This window comes from Brachionichthys hirsutus, chromosome 9 (assembly GCF_040956055.1).
Source record: "Brachionichthys hirsutus isolate HB-005 chromosome 9, CSIRO-AGI_Bhir_v1, whole genome shotgun sequence".
In the NCBI taxonomy this organism is placed as follows: domain Eukaryota; kingdom Metazoa; phylum Chordata; class Actinopteri; order Lophiiformes; family Brachionichthyidae; genus Brachionichthys; species Brachionichthys hirsutus.
Window position 1 is genome coordinate 12,747,143 of NC_090905.1, and position 13,453 is coordinate 12,760,595.

The 13,453-nt window shown below is 44.9% G+C and overlaps 3 protein-coding genes across 3 annotated transcripts; all 3 read right to left on the reverse strand.

Annotated features, from left to right (window-relative positions):
- Positions 1–59: 59 nt before the first annotated feature.
- Positions 60–2,389, reverse strand: dtymk (deoxythymidylate kinase (thymidylate kinase)). The gene is made up of 5 exons (XM_068743044.1): positions 2,212–2,389; positions 2,003–2,111; positions 1,725–1,815; positions 1,430–1,627; positions 60–373 (listed from the first exon to the last, which is right to left on the reverse strand). Exons 1-5 carry the CDS (start codon positions 2,339–2,341, stop codon positions 263–265), a joined length of 639 nt encoding a protein of 212 aa, XP_068599145.1. The 5' UTR covers positions 2,342–2,389; the 3' UTR covers positions 60–262.
- Positions 2,390–3,046: 657 nt separating this feature from the next.
- Positions 3,047–5,867, reverse strand: agxta (alanine--glyoxylate and serine--pyruvate aminotransferase a). Its single transcript, XM_068743357.1, has 11 exons — positions 5,709–5,867; positions 4,857–5,049; positions 4,700–4,764; positions 4,522–4,622; positions 4,379–4,449; positions 4,170–4,254; positions 3,994–4,092; positions 3,830–3,899; positions 3,487–3,582; positions 3,248–3,376; positions 3,047–3,154 (listed from the first exon to the last, which is right to left on the reverse strand). The coding sequence occupies exons 1-11, from the start codon at positions 5,865–5,867 to the stop codon at positions 3,047–3,049; spliced, it is 1,176 nt and encodes a 391-aa protein (XP_068599458.1).
- A 2,282-nt stretch (positions 5,868–8,149) lies between these two features.
- Positions 8,150–12,986, reverse strand: zgc:103559 (Allantoinase, mitochondrial). Its single transcript, XM_068743356.1, has 11 exons — positions 12,874–12,986; positions 12,617–12,796; positions 11,627–11,741; positions 11,406–11,552; positions 11,263–11,308; positions 11,016–11,109; positions 10,731–10,917; positions 10,507–10,645; positions 8,979–9,151; positions 8,393–8,425; positions 8,150–8,299 (listed from the first exon to the last, which is right to left on the reverse strand). The coding sequence occupies exons 1-11, from the start codon at positions 12,984–12,986 to the stop codon at positions 8,150–8,152; spliced, it is 1,377 nt and encodes a 458-aa protein (XP_068599457.1).
- Positions 12,987–13,453: the final 467 nt, after the last annotated feature.

Sequence of the window (13,453 nt, forward strand, 5' to 3'; positions counted from 1 at the left end):
CGACCAAATGAAGACGAGTCGTATTAACCGTTCATGCAAAGTATCCCTGACAAGTCTAGAACGTATACGCCCCCCCTCATTGGAATATTATTTATTTAATCAACAATATATAGGCGGGTGGAAAACAATGTAAGAGAATTAATAACTAAAAAATAAAATCCGAATCCCGTGGACTGTTCTATTTGATGATGATATTTGAATGACAGAGCATTTCTCTTCCAGATTAAACGTGCAGACAGTTTCAAGTTCGACCGGTCTCGGTTCACTTCCACAGCTCTCCCAGGGGCAGGTTCTGAGTTGTGTCGATGGCATTGAGACTGTGGGTGGCGATGTCCTTGTGCACGTCTTCGACACTCCGAGCGGCGTCGATCACCTGGAACAAAAAGTTTATTCTGTGTCACAAACTGCTTCCTACGATCTATTCAAGTGGCAGATGGGAATGCATGTCTGGCCCAGTTCAGCTCTGGTACTGATGGGTGTGAACGCAAGGTATCTGAGACCTCAGCACTCTCAATCTAAAAACCAATGGATTAACAATGCCTGCTTTATTGCCAAGTATTGGTTTGGTAACTCTTACCTGCCAACGTAAGCGGCAGACTTGATTGGACAGTTAACCCTAACTTGAGAACAAAGAACCTCCCGCCACAGGAGAAACAATACGTATTGATGTGGACAAACCATAATCTCCATCAGAGCAGAATGACATGAAAATAGGCTACATTCACGCAGGCTTCAAAATAAATAAGACGCACAACTTAAAATGACTTGGTATAATTTATGAAATACACTTTTTGTAGTTTAAAAAAATAAAAACTATCCCTGTTCTGTTCAGACGTGAGAAAAGAATTAAGCATCGTCTGGTTTGCTGCTCCTGTCTCCTGTTTAGCTATGGATGGACATGGATGAATCCATGAATCCCTTTAACGCGTGGGAATTGTGCAATTTTTGTTCAGTTGTTGAGTCAGCAGAAACCCCGACTCATTTGTGCCTTTTTGTAGATTTAGTATTAAATTGTAATCCAATAAGATTTTTCTTGTGTTTGCATGGCATCAATGTACCCGGGAATATTTAGCAGCTGGTCGAACTCACTTTTTTCAGGTGATTTCGTCAATTACATTAAATGTATGAAAGAAGATATTTTATTGACTGGGAAGTTCCCAGAAAATAATCCCAGTTTTCTGAGTTTGAATTCAGTTTAAATGTTGGCTAATGCAGAGTCTGAGAAACTCTTCATATTTGACCCTTCTCATTTACAGAGCAAATGTAATGTCGATTCGCTCCTTCCGTTTGTGCAGTGATTATATGCACACTGGGTGGGGAAGTGAGATCAGTTTGCTGAACTGCAGAATAATACCTTGTGATTGAATTACCCAGGATGCATTTCAATGGCAGCGCTGAATGAGCTTTCCAATCCAGATTCCTTTCTCACCTGCCAGTTGACTGAAGGATCCTTCGTCAGCTGTTCAAATTTCTGTAGAACTGCTCTTTGGAAAACGCCCGTTTCGTATCGCTCCTCTCCAAACTGACCCCGGAGAGCAGCCTCAGCTGGACTGAGCTGAAGGAACATAACAAGATCCGGATTGGGAAGTCCCACGTCGGGGTTCTTGCACCAGTCCAGGCTGAAACCCTGGAAGTGATGTCAGAACGTCTGTTGTTCCTGTCACACACATGCATAACGACATGCTCGGATGGGTGCAGAGATCCGTCGCTAAGCGAAGACTCACCGGTTTGGCGCTGGTAAAAGCAACCCCAGAGAAGGCGTACCTATCGATCACCAGCGTGGTGCCCTGCGCCAGCTTCTTCTTCATCACGGGCCTGCGTCAGAATAGGGAAGATATGGCTGATACAGGCTCGAGTCAGTTTAGTACAACAATGGGGATGATGGATGAGATGCGTCCGGCTATGCATCCGCTTACAATAGTAACACAAACTAAATTCCTTTTCTGCTGTGAAGAGTGAAAGTTATGATTATAAATAATAATAATAATATTGAGGGTCTTACACCAGCTCCCAGCGGTTCGCAGAGAACAGCAGATGCACGGTGTGATCCTCCAGATCGCTCCTTTTCTCCAGGTATGCGCTTATCAGCTGCCCGATCGTGGTGGTCCTGTCTGCCCCCCCCACCCCCCAACAACAACAGCAGCAGCGCGTCTCATATTAAAGCAGGTTACACAAGGCCGAACAGAGAGCCAGCTAGACGTGCTAGCTTACCAGGGAATCGCATCATCTCGGCGGGTCGGCCGCTCTGCTGCAGCGCCTGGACGAGCTTCCTGCACTGCGTCGTTTTGCCGGCCTTGTCGACCCCCTCCAGGACGATGAGCGCGCCTCGCGTACACGCCATGGCGGCCGCCAGTCCCGCAAGCGCGTAGATACAGAGTCCTGGTGCATTTACCCGCCTGTTCCGCGAGTTTGAAGCGACCGGATGCAAACAAACATGATGAATGACGTACTTCCGGCTTACGGTTTTTATATAACTTTATTGTAAGGCGTTTCCATTTCCTGCGACAAGCTCATCAGCAGGAATATGTTTCATGCTTTCTGGGAATATAAATCTTTCTGTAAATCGGTTAAAGGGGGGCAAAGGACAGATGATCAGTGAAGTTACTTTGATAGGCCATCAGAATCAGAGTACTTTATTGATCCCAGTGGGAAGTTCTGCACACGCGCACTAACAGGCTGCAATGCTTCTTTAGGATAGGATAGGTTGCGGTTACATGCACATTTAGTGCACATTAAACAAACATAGACTGGAATGACAATGCTGCACTGGAAACACGCCGGGATTTCCCCCCACAATGAAAGGATGCTGTCCAGCCCTGGGGAGAAGCCTGGTCTGGGGGGGTGCAGGGTACAGAACAGAGTTGGTGGGGACAGACTAGCCAGTAGGGAAAGGCGTGTATATGTCAATTCAGGTATGTAGAGTTCATGGCCCATTATCTGTCTGTATGGTTACAGACAGATAATGGGCCAGCTGCATTATCACCATTATCACACTGTCTTTTTCTGACTGCTTTAAATTATTATTCTTTCCACAGAATCCATCGTGTCAAACTTTGCTTTTGTGGCAGTGTTTCAGCGCGTCTTTCAGTGCTGCCAACACCATGTCAACGTTTTCCTTGGTGCTGTTGCATCCCATAAGTCCCACGCGAAGCACCTGAAAAGACCAAAAAAAACACCTGTGAATAAGTCTAAGCCACTTCTTAATAAAAAGCTTAATATCTTAATATGCAAACACACAATCTCTTACCAAGCCGGCAGATGGCCCGAGACCCCCAGAAATCTCTAAATCGTGTGTTCTCATGATGTATGATGTGATCTCTTTCCAGTCATATCCATGAGGAGCAACGATGGTGGTAACCGCAGGCAATCGTGCTTTCTGTAACGACCATTGAAGTCAGCGCTAATAACGTATTCCATTTGATCATCTTACATTTCTCATTGTAACTGTGACTCATAATTAATTTGTCTCATTGTCTTAAAACTCACTTTGTCTTTGACGAAAAGTTTGAGACCCATGTTCTCGAGGCCAGCATGGAAATACTCTGCAACTTTTTCATGTCTTTCCCATGACTTCTCCAGACCCTTTGGATATCATATTCAGAGAACACATTAATCTGGGTTTACATATTAATCTGGGGGAGGGGGGGTGGGCGGTAAATTTGAGGAAAGATTAGGGTTAAGATAATGGTTAGCTGGTATCTAATCATTTTTCTGACAGCAGTACCAAAGGTTTTCTTCCTCTCTAAAACTCAAATGGCCATTTGTACAGCACTGTTAAGGCCACAAACAGATTCCAAATCAATCCGTTTTTTTTCTGAGCATGTCCCACCTCTTCAGCAAAGACAGCCAGACTCTCCCTCAGCGAGTAGAAAGCGCTGACTGGGCCTGTGTGGTGATATCTGGAGCGAGGAAATGGAAATTGCAGCCCGATATTCAGAACGGCTGTCGTGAGACTCTGATAAAGTTCATTGCAGCCGGGATGAAATGCCTCACGCTCTCGAAGGCTTGCCGTCACATCCCCAGTAGCGGGCGAGCCACCCTAGATCCAGGGCGAAGGACGAAGGCTTTGTTTTCCGGTTAAATATCTTCTGGCTGTGGACATACCCAACCTTAAATATACTTGTTTGCGTATATTATCCTGTATATATATTTCTGCATATATTCCTCACCATGCTCTTTCACTGAAGGAGATGGGGGCCGTACCAGGAGGAGCATTCAAAACCTTTTGGGAGCCAGTGTATACGATGTCTATCTCTGCAAATACAAAGGCCCACAACACAGCACAACCAAGCTTTGGTGTCAGGTGTCACCAAATCATTCAACACTGTAAATGATTTGTATCTGCTGCACCAGATAGAATGGAGCACAAATACAAAACCTTGTTGGTCCATGCACAGAGGGGCACTTCCAAATGATGCCACAGAGTCGACGACAAATAAGCAGCGATACCTGCAGGCACAATCGCAACTGTTAGGTTAGCGTAGATGTGGCGAAGACAAAGGCGCGGATGTTGCCTCTTACTTATGACACAGCTGTCCGATGCCATCTAAAGGATGCAGGACTCCCGTAGAAGATTCTCCATGTGCAAGGAAGAACATCACTGGACGGGATTTTGACAAGGCCTGCGACAAGACAAGAGCATCATCGTGCAGAATGGCACTTTTTTTGTCAAAACGTGGCTGGACGGTGGGAGAGATACCTGCTCAATTTCTGCGTTAGTGAAGATGCCTCCAGGGGGCGCCACAATGGTATCGACTCTGGCACCTGTTGGAATCGTGGCATATGCTAATTAGAGCATTCGTTCATTTGTTGTTGACAGACATATAGACACAAATAAACAACAGTTCCAGTCCTACCCAGCCTCTCCGCCATTTCCGCTGCTCGCTCCCCCCATATCCCATTGACCGCGACCAGAACCCCATCCCCAGGCTCCACCGAGTTAACAATGGCGCACTCCATGGCGCTGTGGCCAGTGCTGCTCACAGCGAGAGTCATGGGGTTACGAGTCTGGAAGATGTACTGGATTCCACTTTTGATGTCATCCATTATCTGAGAAATGAGAAATGTTTTCCCTTAATGAGTGGTAGCCTGCGACCGACCCTAACACAAGTTAAATGTCCAATCACAAGCAGCCTAGGGATCATAGTGGTTAATCGACAGAGAATGAATCAGCAACATATTTAAAATACATTTCAGTCTTCTGGCTCTGCTTCCTTGAATACCGCTAAAGGAGAAATCGAAGTCTCGAGAGTTTTTTCTCACACTCTCATTGACATGATCCAAAATGTAACCATCCATCCATTTTCTTGAAGATGAGACGACCTCCATCGTCCCAGCTGATTACCAAACCCTTTACCGGTTTAATCGTAATCTAAATCTAACCTTAACATGAAAACCAAGGTGGGGGACCTCGATCATACCACAGAATTTCATCCGGGTGGGATCCGGAATGCGGACACTGCCGCAATCCGATTTTTCCCATTTACTTATAATGGAGGCTTTAAAAAAAAAAAAATCATATCTTGTAAAGATATGTAAAGACAATTCACTCGCAGTCATAAAGGGGTCTGATATGCACTCTCATCAATGCAGTTTATAACCTTAGAGTTTAAGTTATTGTAATACATCATGCGATATTTTGTGCTTTTATAGCTTAATCTAGAAACTAACCAGCGTCTAAAACACAATGCTTAAATCCCCCGGGTTACCTGAAGCATCTCTGGATGCATGTGTCCAATGACGGGCTTGGACCCGGCCTCAGTGATTCGTGGAGGAACATTGGAAGGTCCCGGTCCAAACATGCGTCGTTTTGGGACAACCAGAGGTTTCTGCAGGCATTTTGCTCGCGGTATGGAGACGGACAACATGATCCCAGCAATCAGAAATCAGTCAAAGCAGCAGGAGCATTTTCTGATTTGATCTCCTTCTGTTTTCTTCTGATCCGCTCCTTCTCCTATCTGCACACAGAAGCTTAGGAGGGTCGAAGAGCTCCGGTCTTTTAAAGATAAGCAAGTCACAGCACATCCCCTGAACTGTTAATCATTAAACACATCTGTGTAGCAGTTAGGCCTGAAGGTTTCGGTCCTCACTGCTGTATAAACATGGAAATTAACTTATGGGTATAACGTTTAGATTACGTAATTAGAGGCTTGAAGCAACTCAAGTTTTTATGAGTCATAGGTTTCACTTAGAATGTCTATCAACAGAACAAATGTTAAATTCTAATTAAAAAGTGCAACAAAATCGGTTATATAATGTTCATATGAAGGGAAATGGCTTGAAAAGAAACGCATCATAAGGCCTGACTTTATTAAGCTGCACTTCACAAAAGATGGGACTTACCTTCCACTGTGGTCGTCAAAGTTTCAAGATCTAAGCGCTTTCCGAGGTCAGGTTCTGTGGTTACGTATTGACTCATGTTGTCTTTACAAATTATAAAACCATAGATGACTCAAGAGTTGAATAATTTATTTGGCCTGAGAAAATCGGTAAATATTGTTGTTTACAGATCTTCAATAACGTCATAATCTTGAGTTTTCTATAATTATTTTTTTAAAAGCCTGCATGCATTCTATTAGTATCCCTGTTCGGCAGCTTTATACAACGGACACACTGTATTTTCTGATTTCTGCTTCCGTATTTTTCTTGGTGATAACCTCTGACCTCTGTGGAAGTTTTGTCGGTCGGATTCCGAAGATTACACGAAACAACAGAACAAATGTCCATGAAACTTGGTGGAACATTGGCTTGTGTTTTAATTTGAATAGAATTGACAAGAGAGGAACTCGAATGGGACAACAACATTTTAATACATCAGCGCAGCAACACAGGGGACCCCATCCTTTTTGATGCCACGGATCGGTTTCATGCCGTGCACATTTTCTACAGACCTGAAGGTAATTAAATAAAAAAAGAGGACTCAATATAAACATATTATGCACTTGTAATAACTATTAAATATTACACCGCTATCTACGCACCATAGCACGCACAGTTGTTGAAGTTGCAGTCTCAATAATTGCTTCTGTCTTTCATTTTCTTTCAAATAATTCTACGTTCTTGTCTTTTAACGCAGGGTTCTTGATCTCTCTGTGCCGAAGGCTAGGGTTAGGTTACAAGGAATAGACATAAAGAAGGTCGAGGACTTCAGGTACTTCGGGTCAACAGTGCAGAGTGATGGAGAGAATGTGGAAAGGAAGTGAAGAATCGTGTGCAGGCAGGCTGGAACGGGTGGAGGAAAGTATCAGGTGTGCTCTGTGATAGGATAGTGTCAGAGAGGACAAAGGGAAAGGTCTACAAGACAGTGGTGAGACCTGCCATGATGGACGGCTTAGAGACAGTGTCTCTAGTGAGGGAGGACATGAGAGTGGCTGGTGCTGGAGAGGACGATGCAAAGGACAGGGTGAAGTGGAGACGGTTGAGTCGCTGTGGCGACCACTGACAGAATAAGCGAAAGGAAGAAGAAGGTATCACGTGACCACGGCAAGCATCTCGACGTGTGAAGATTCACAGGCAAATTGTCGATCTGAGAAAATCCAGTCGTTTTTCAAAATAAAACGCCTGCCAGACTCTAATAATCAATACATTGGAAATTATATAAGTTATTTACCGTTTCTGTGCAGCCCAGTAACAAATACCTCACGGACAGGTACAGGGCCGGGGCTCGGCGGTTGGGGACCCCTGCTGCAACATTCTTTAATTATCCTTCTTTAATATGAGATGCAGTTAACAGCCTGTAAATTGTACAGTATTTTACTGATGGAACAGCAAACAGCGTTGTGTTCTCAGTTTAACAGACATTAATGAACCTTATTTCTAGCAATGTACTTTCATTCTACAATATAAGAGAATGTAAATAGAAAAAAAATAATTACCAATTGACACTTAAAGATTTGCTGTGAAATGTTTTACAGTGCAAGGATCTGCATCAAGGAACAGATTAAGGTCGTTTTATGTCTTTTCTTTAACATAGCTCGAGATAAAGTATCGTTCAACCTTTCTGATTACAATAGAAGCTAAATGAGTTTTCCTGCACAATGAAATTCTTACTTTGCTGCTCAATATAAACATTCCTGGCATTCCCTCACACAAGGGAATGTCAGGAATGCAATAAAGAAGAACAGTAAAAAATACAAAGTGATCTTATGCATCACAGCTGGGCTTGATTTGCCCTGGGAGGAATGAGGAGCTGCTTCCCCAGAGCTTCAGGGGAGAAGGAGCCTTCTCTGTACACCAGCCGTCCTCTGACGATGGTGGCCCACACCACTCCTTGCAGGGTGACCCCCAGGTAAGGGGTGAGCTGAGGACACACACAATCACAAAACAATAAAAACAGCAGGCATATAAAGATGTGCTGCAAGCATCACACAAATGATCCATTGAATGTATTTACCTTGTTTTTATGATGTATGTTTGCTTCTTTAATCTGTGGGGAAGACAGCAAATCAGATTTAAACTAGAAAAGCACTCAGAGAGCACAGACCTCCACCAAGCAGCTCATTCCCCTCCTAACTGGATTTACACCGTCCACATGGTGATCTGGATCAGCACCAAAAGGTTCTAAATTGTTCTTGGTATCTTTATACACCATCCATGAAACGTAAAAGTGAATCAGAGTTGATGCGTATTTGTACAATTTTTGTATCCATAAATGGGGTCAAAAATGTTAAAATGAAATGTTTTTTTCCTGACTCCATTCTGGATCAGATCCAGATGAAATTCGGTGGTAACATAGAGGCCCCCACCCGACACGACTGCCTAATTCCACAAACCTCGGTCAATATTCAACCGAGATATTGAGTAACAGATTTTGAAGCTCCATTGCCTGCAATGTTGACGAAAATTTCAAAGTGATCCAGAATCCAGGATCTCTTCTGGATCATCACCAAAATGTAATGATCTGTTCCTGGTAACAGACAGTCTGTCCCTAACTTTGCAGTCAGATGTCGACAGTTTACTGGTGCATTCCTTATACTCACTTCAAATTCTCTCTCTGGGTCCCAGATGACCAAATCAGCATCGTGGCCCGGGCTGAGGCTGCCTTTCCTTTGTTCCAGACTACACAGCTGAGCCGTGTTCCGGCTGAGGAGTCTCGCCACATCAGACAACTGAAAGCCTCTTTTCCTGGCTGAACTCCAGAACAGAGGCAAACCTGCAGATGCAACATAGAGACGGTTACGGTGATTAAATATGCATGCTTAATTTATTTTTTTGTATATAATCATTATTTTCAAAAGTCATATGAGGGTCATTGTTCTCTGTGGAGATGAGGATGATCTGTCGGGGTTACCCTAGTCAGACTTTGATCACCCTCTGAATGTGTGTCTAGTAAATGATTGTTTAAACTGGCCCTCGGCTCTTGTGTACCTAACTGTGAACTTTACACGATGTGAGTAACAGTGTGATTCTGGTAGGAAGATGGGCACAATCCATCCATCCAAAAACTGCTTGTTCTTTGTGCAATTAAATAATCTTTACACAGACAGGGAATAAAGTATAAGCTGCCATGGAAATTACACATTGATGATGATACACATTGAACCCATAATAATGCCACGTCATTTACTTCAGATGAAACGTAAAATGCCACAGAAAAGTATTTGCAGCCATAACGATGTCTGTTAACATGCTAAAATAGCCATAAGCAACTTTGTGCAACCAGCCGATCCAGTTTATCAACCTTTATATGGCCTTGTGTTCTGGTTACCTCATGAAAGTACAGTATTCACTCTGTAAGCTCTTCTTTGTGGTTCGACAGTCAGGCTTTCTTTTTGTGGATTGGAGCTCTCGAATGTAAAACTTGTTAAAGCATAATGGTCTCGATGCACAATATGATGTCTATACTAGCATTATAAAATGGGCATCGTTGTAATGTATATTATGATTATAATACACATGTGCCTTTGTTTTTATTTAAGTGCATGGAGGAGTCACCGTGTATAAATGTAACTGTCAGTATCAACCCACAGCCTTCTGATGCTCCGCTCCTCCTCACGTTCCAGAATATGCTTTTTCTCCCGTGTTTTCCCGTCGCCGTCGTGTGCCAGTATTTTAATTATAGCTTCCGCTTTTCAGTGTATTTTTGTTTGATTCTCTGGCGCCCGCCTGCCTCATCTCGCTTGTTATCGGTCAGTGTTGTGGGTTTTTTTAGGCTGTGTGTTTAAGTTCCCGTGGTTCCGGACAGTCCAGTTTTTGTGTAGTTGTTGCTTTCTTTAGGCAGAGTATTTCTGTTACTGTATTTTTGCCGGACGCCTGTCTGTCTTATTCTTTGTCTAATTCTTTGTTTCAGTATTAAAAACTGTGTGAACCTTTCTCTGCGGCTCCGTGTCTGCGTTCTGGGCTCCACGTTTCAGTACTAAACCAACAACCCGTCTACTCGAACCCATCCCAACTAAACGGCTTATTAAATATAATCATTCTGTCAGCCGTGCAGCAACGTCATTTTGAGTTTTGCGGTCACAGTTGTGCCGAGACTAGCGTTGTGATGCGTCACTGCTCAGTAGTTACCGAACTGTAGAGAAGAAATTCCTCCCCAAGCACCAATGAAATCTCCGGTATCCAGCTTCTTCAGATCCGGGGTGCAGGGGGAATGATCAGACACCACCATATCAATCTGGCCAGCTCCCAGTGCAGACCATAACTCCTCCTGTGGAGGTCAAGTCAAAGAGCAATGAGCTTAGAGCTGCGCAGCTGAAAGGAGAATCGTCCGCTGCACACCCCACACTATTCACCCGGTTGGCGGATCCTCGGATGGGGGGGCAGCACTTGGCTTGTGTGGCCCCTGCGGGTATGTCCTCTGCAGACAAGCTAAGGTAGTGGTGGGTTGTCTCCACAGTCAAGGGGGCTCCAGCCTTCCGTGCTTCCTGGATCAGGTTCAGCGGCTTTGCAGATGACAAGTGAACGATGTGACACCGTACCCTGCAGAGAGTCAGAATCCTGACGTGTCCGTCCTACACAGGGACCTGAATCCTATCCAGACGCATCCGCTGTGGTATGAAGGTTATTGATGGTCTTACTGGAACTCGAGGCAGAGTTCCGTGACAGTGCGAATTGCCTCTATCTCCATGACATCTGGCCGGGACTTCAAAAAGGTGGAGTACTGAGTCGGGTCTGCGTGGATAATAATACAGCGTAATAATAAGCGCATAATAGTGACTTAATTTTGTCCTCCTCTGATCTTCATCCAGCCAGACATATAATATACCACATTCATGACACTGAATGCCAGAGACAGATACCGTCAACCCAAAAAAGGATGATTACCGCCGTTCTCCTCTGCTATTTGCTGAACTTCCTTCTCAGCATGAAACTACAGGAGACAAAGCAGAACGCGTTTTGTTCATATTAGTGCATTCGACTTCAGTATACACAGCTGTGTGCAAAAGACGCTGCAGTCAGCGGGTCACCAGCAGGACGCTTCCTGTGCCCTTCAGCTGCCTCATGGCGGCGTGCAGGTCGCAGTCAGTCACATGGGGGAACTCCGCCACCCCACTGTGGATGAGGAAACACTTAAAGCCGGCCACTCCAGCCTGGATCATGGGTCGGAGTTCCAACTGGAAGGAGGCACCAGTGGTTGGTGGACATCAGCTCTGGGAATGGATTCGTTTTTTTTTGCCCGATTTGTTACCTGGTTGCCAGGTATCACTCCCCCCCAGAAGGCCGTGTCCACAAAACACTTCCCTGTTGCCTCCTGAAGCTTCTCCTGAAGATTGCTGAGCGTGGTGGTCGGAGGGATGCTGTTCCTGTCGGACAGAAGAAGCAAAAATAACTGATGGAAATTCGAACGTCACCGATTTGTTACTGTTCTTTAATACAGCTGCACCAGTTTGGGCTAAAGGACCGTGTTAAAAGAACCGGTCCAAATCAGCACCTTCAGCGTAGATACTGATGCAGACTCGTGTTCTACATCTAATGCATTTTCCAGAGATCACTAATGTGCTACTTCTGTTTTCTTAACAGTGTTCATTTGGTCCCTTAATTTTGCTGCTTTTATTTTGTTCCTCCACAGACCAGTTTTTGTTTTTTTCGTATCCTGAATGTAACTTTTTCCACATATTGGACTTATTTTATTACTTGTGTAATTAATCCTTGCTATTGATTGAACTTTTTAAACACGGGTCATCACAAGCTTGCTCAGAGACCTAATCCAGCTAAACAATTTCCACTAATATATTTGTGGTAAAAGTTTTTTCCAACATTTGAATTAAATAAACCTGCGTTCTGTGTCTTGACGCCGAACGGTAGCCCCCAACCGGAAGATCAAATGAAAACGGTAAACTCTTAATAACAGTATTTATTTTAAACTCTGTGGCGCAGCTGTTGCGGGTTAGAATCCCATCTGTGTGGCTCTTGTGTGTTCTCCCCGTGTCCGCGGGGAGAAAAACTTCCAATGTAGGTTAATTGATCCGTCGTGTGTGTGTGTGGCCGCGTGACGCGCTGGCGACGCGTCCGAGGTGTTACCCCTGACGCGTAAAGCTGCGGTAGACAAAATGAACGTCTCCTTTACAAGACAACGGATGGATAAACATATTACTACGTTTTCTCAGCCCTCACAGTACTTTACTGTGCACAGAGAAAGTATGATCAGTGGTTTGTCCCCGCGTGTCTTCCCACATACAGCGGCATGTCCACGATGGTGGTCACCCCTCCAGCTGCAGCGGCCCTGGTGGCGGTCCAGAAGCCCTCCCAGGAGGTCCGGCCCGGTTCGTTCACGTGCACGTGGCAGTCTACGATGCCGGGCATCACAACGCTGTCCCCGACGTCAAGGACCTGTCCGCCACAGCGCAGAGACACGTCACTCGGAGTCCACCAGGATGTCTCCCGGGACCAGTGAAAGACATGCTTACCTCGCAGCTTCCACTCACGCCTCCGTGCGGAAGGATCTCGTGGATTTGTCCATCTTTTATTACTACGTCAGCAGGATGGACGTCGTCCCCAAGCAGGACTCTTTTACTCCGCACTGCACGGACGACTTGTCCAAGCTCCATGTCTGCGTTTACAGCCACGATTCTGCTCCAAGCCCAGTCATTTTGGATGACCTACTTTTACAGCCCCCCCCCCCCCCGTTTGCAGCGCTTCATCCGCGTGCATTCTGTTTGCATTTCTGCAAAGCAACCTTTAAAACAAACAAGGAACTGACTCAGTCTTGTTACAGAGTTCGCTTTAACTCTCTCTTCCGGTTCTTTTATCTCAGTCAGAGGTGTGTGTGTGTGTGTGTGTGTGTAATTATGACAAATAGGGGTCTATTTATCATATACATTGACATACATATTGGTTGTTACATGCACTGACAGCAGGGGGCGCTCCCAAGGTGTGAGAGACTATTTGCAACCTTGTGAAGTGACGCCTGCAGAAGTTCAGAGAAAGTACATCCGTTTCAAGTAATGTGATTCTTGGCGAACAGAACCCACAACACAAAAAACAAGTCGGCGAGGATGCAGCTCTGGGATCGTCA

Coding starts and splice junctions, on each gene's coding strand:
- dtymk (XM_068743044.1), bottom strand. CDS start 2,341: ATGGCGTGTACGCGAGGCGCGCTCATCGTCCTGGAGGGGGTCGACAAG. Junction 1,628..1,724: donor CTTTTACCAGCGCCAAACCG/GTGAGTCTTCGC, acceptor CATCACTTCCAG/GGTTTCAGCCTGGACTGGTG. Junction 374..1,429: donor ATCCTTCAGTCAACTGGCAG/GTGAGAAAGGAA, acceptor TTTTTGTTCCAG/GTGATCGACGCCGCTCGGAG.
- agxta (XM_068743357.1), bottom strand. CDS start 5,867: ATGTTGTCCGTCTCCATACCGCGAGCAAAATGCCTGCAGAAACCTCTG. Junction 4,450..4,521: donor ATCGGACAGCTGTGTCATAA/GTAAGAGGCAAC, acceptor TTGTGCCTGCAG/GTATCGCTGCTTATTTGTCG. Junction 3,377..3,486: donor AACTTTTCGTCAAAGACAAA/GTGAGTTTTAAG, acceptor TGGTCGTTACAG/AAAGCACGATTGCCTGCGGT.
- zgc:103559 (XM_068743356.1), bottom strand. CDS start 12,986: ATGGAGCTTGGACAAGTCGTCCGTGCAGTGCGGAGTAAAAGAGTCCTG. Junction 11,110..11,262: donor AATAGCAGAGGAGAACGGCG/GTAATCATCCTT, acceptor TTATCCACGCAG/ACCCGACTCAGTACTCCACC. Junction 8,426..8,978: donor ACCCAGAGAGAGAATTTGAA/GTGAGTATAAGG, acceptor TCTTCCCCACAG/ATTAAAGAAGCAAACATACA.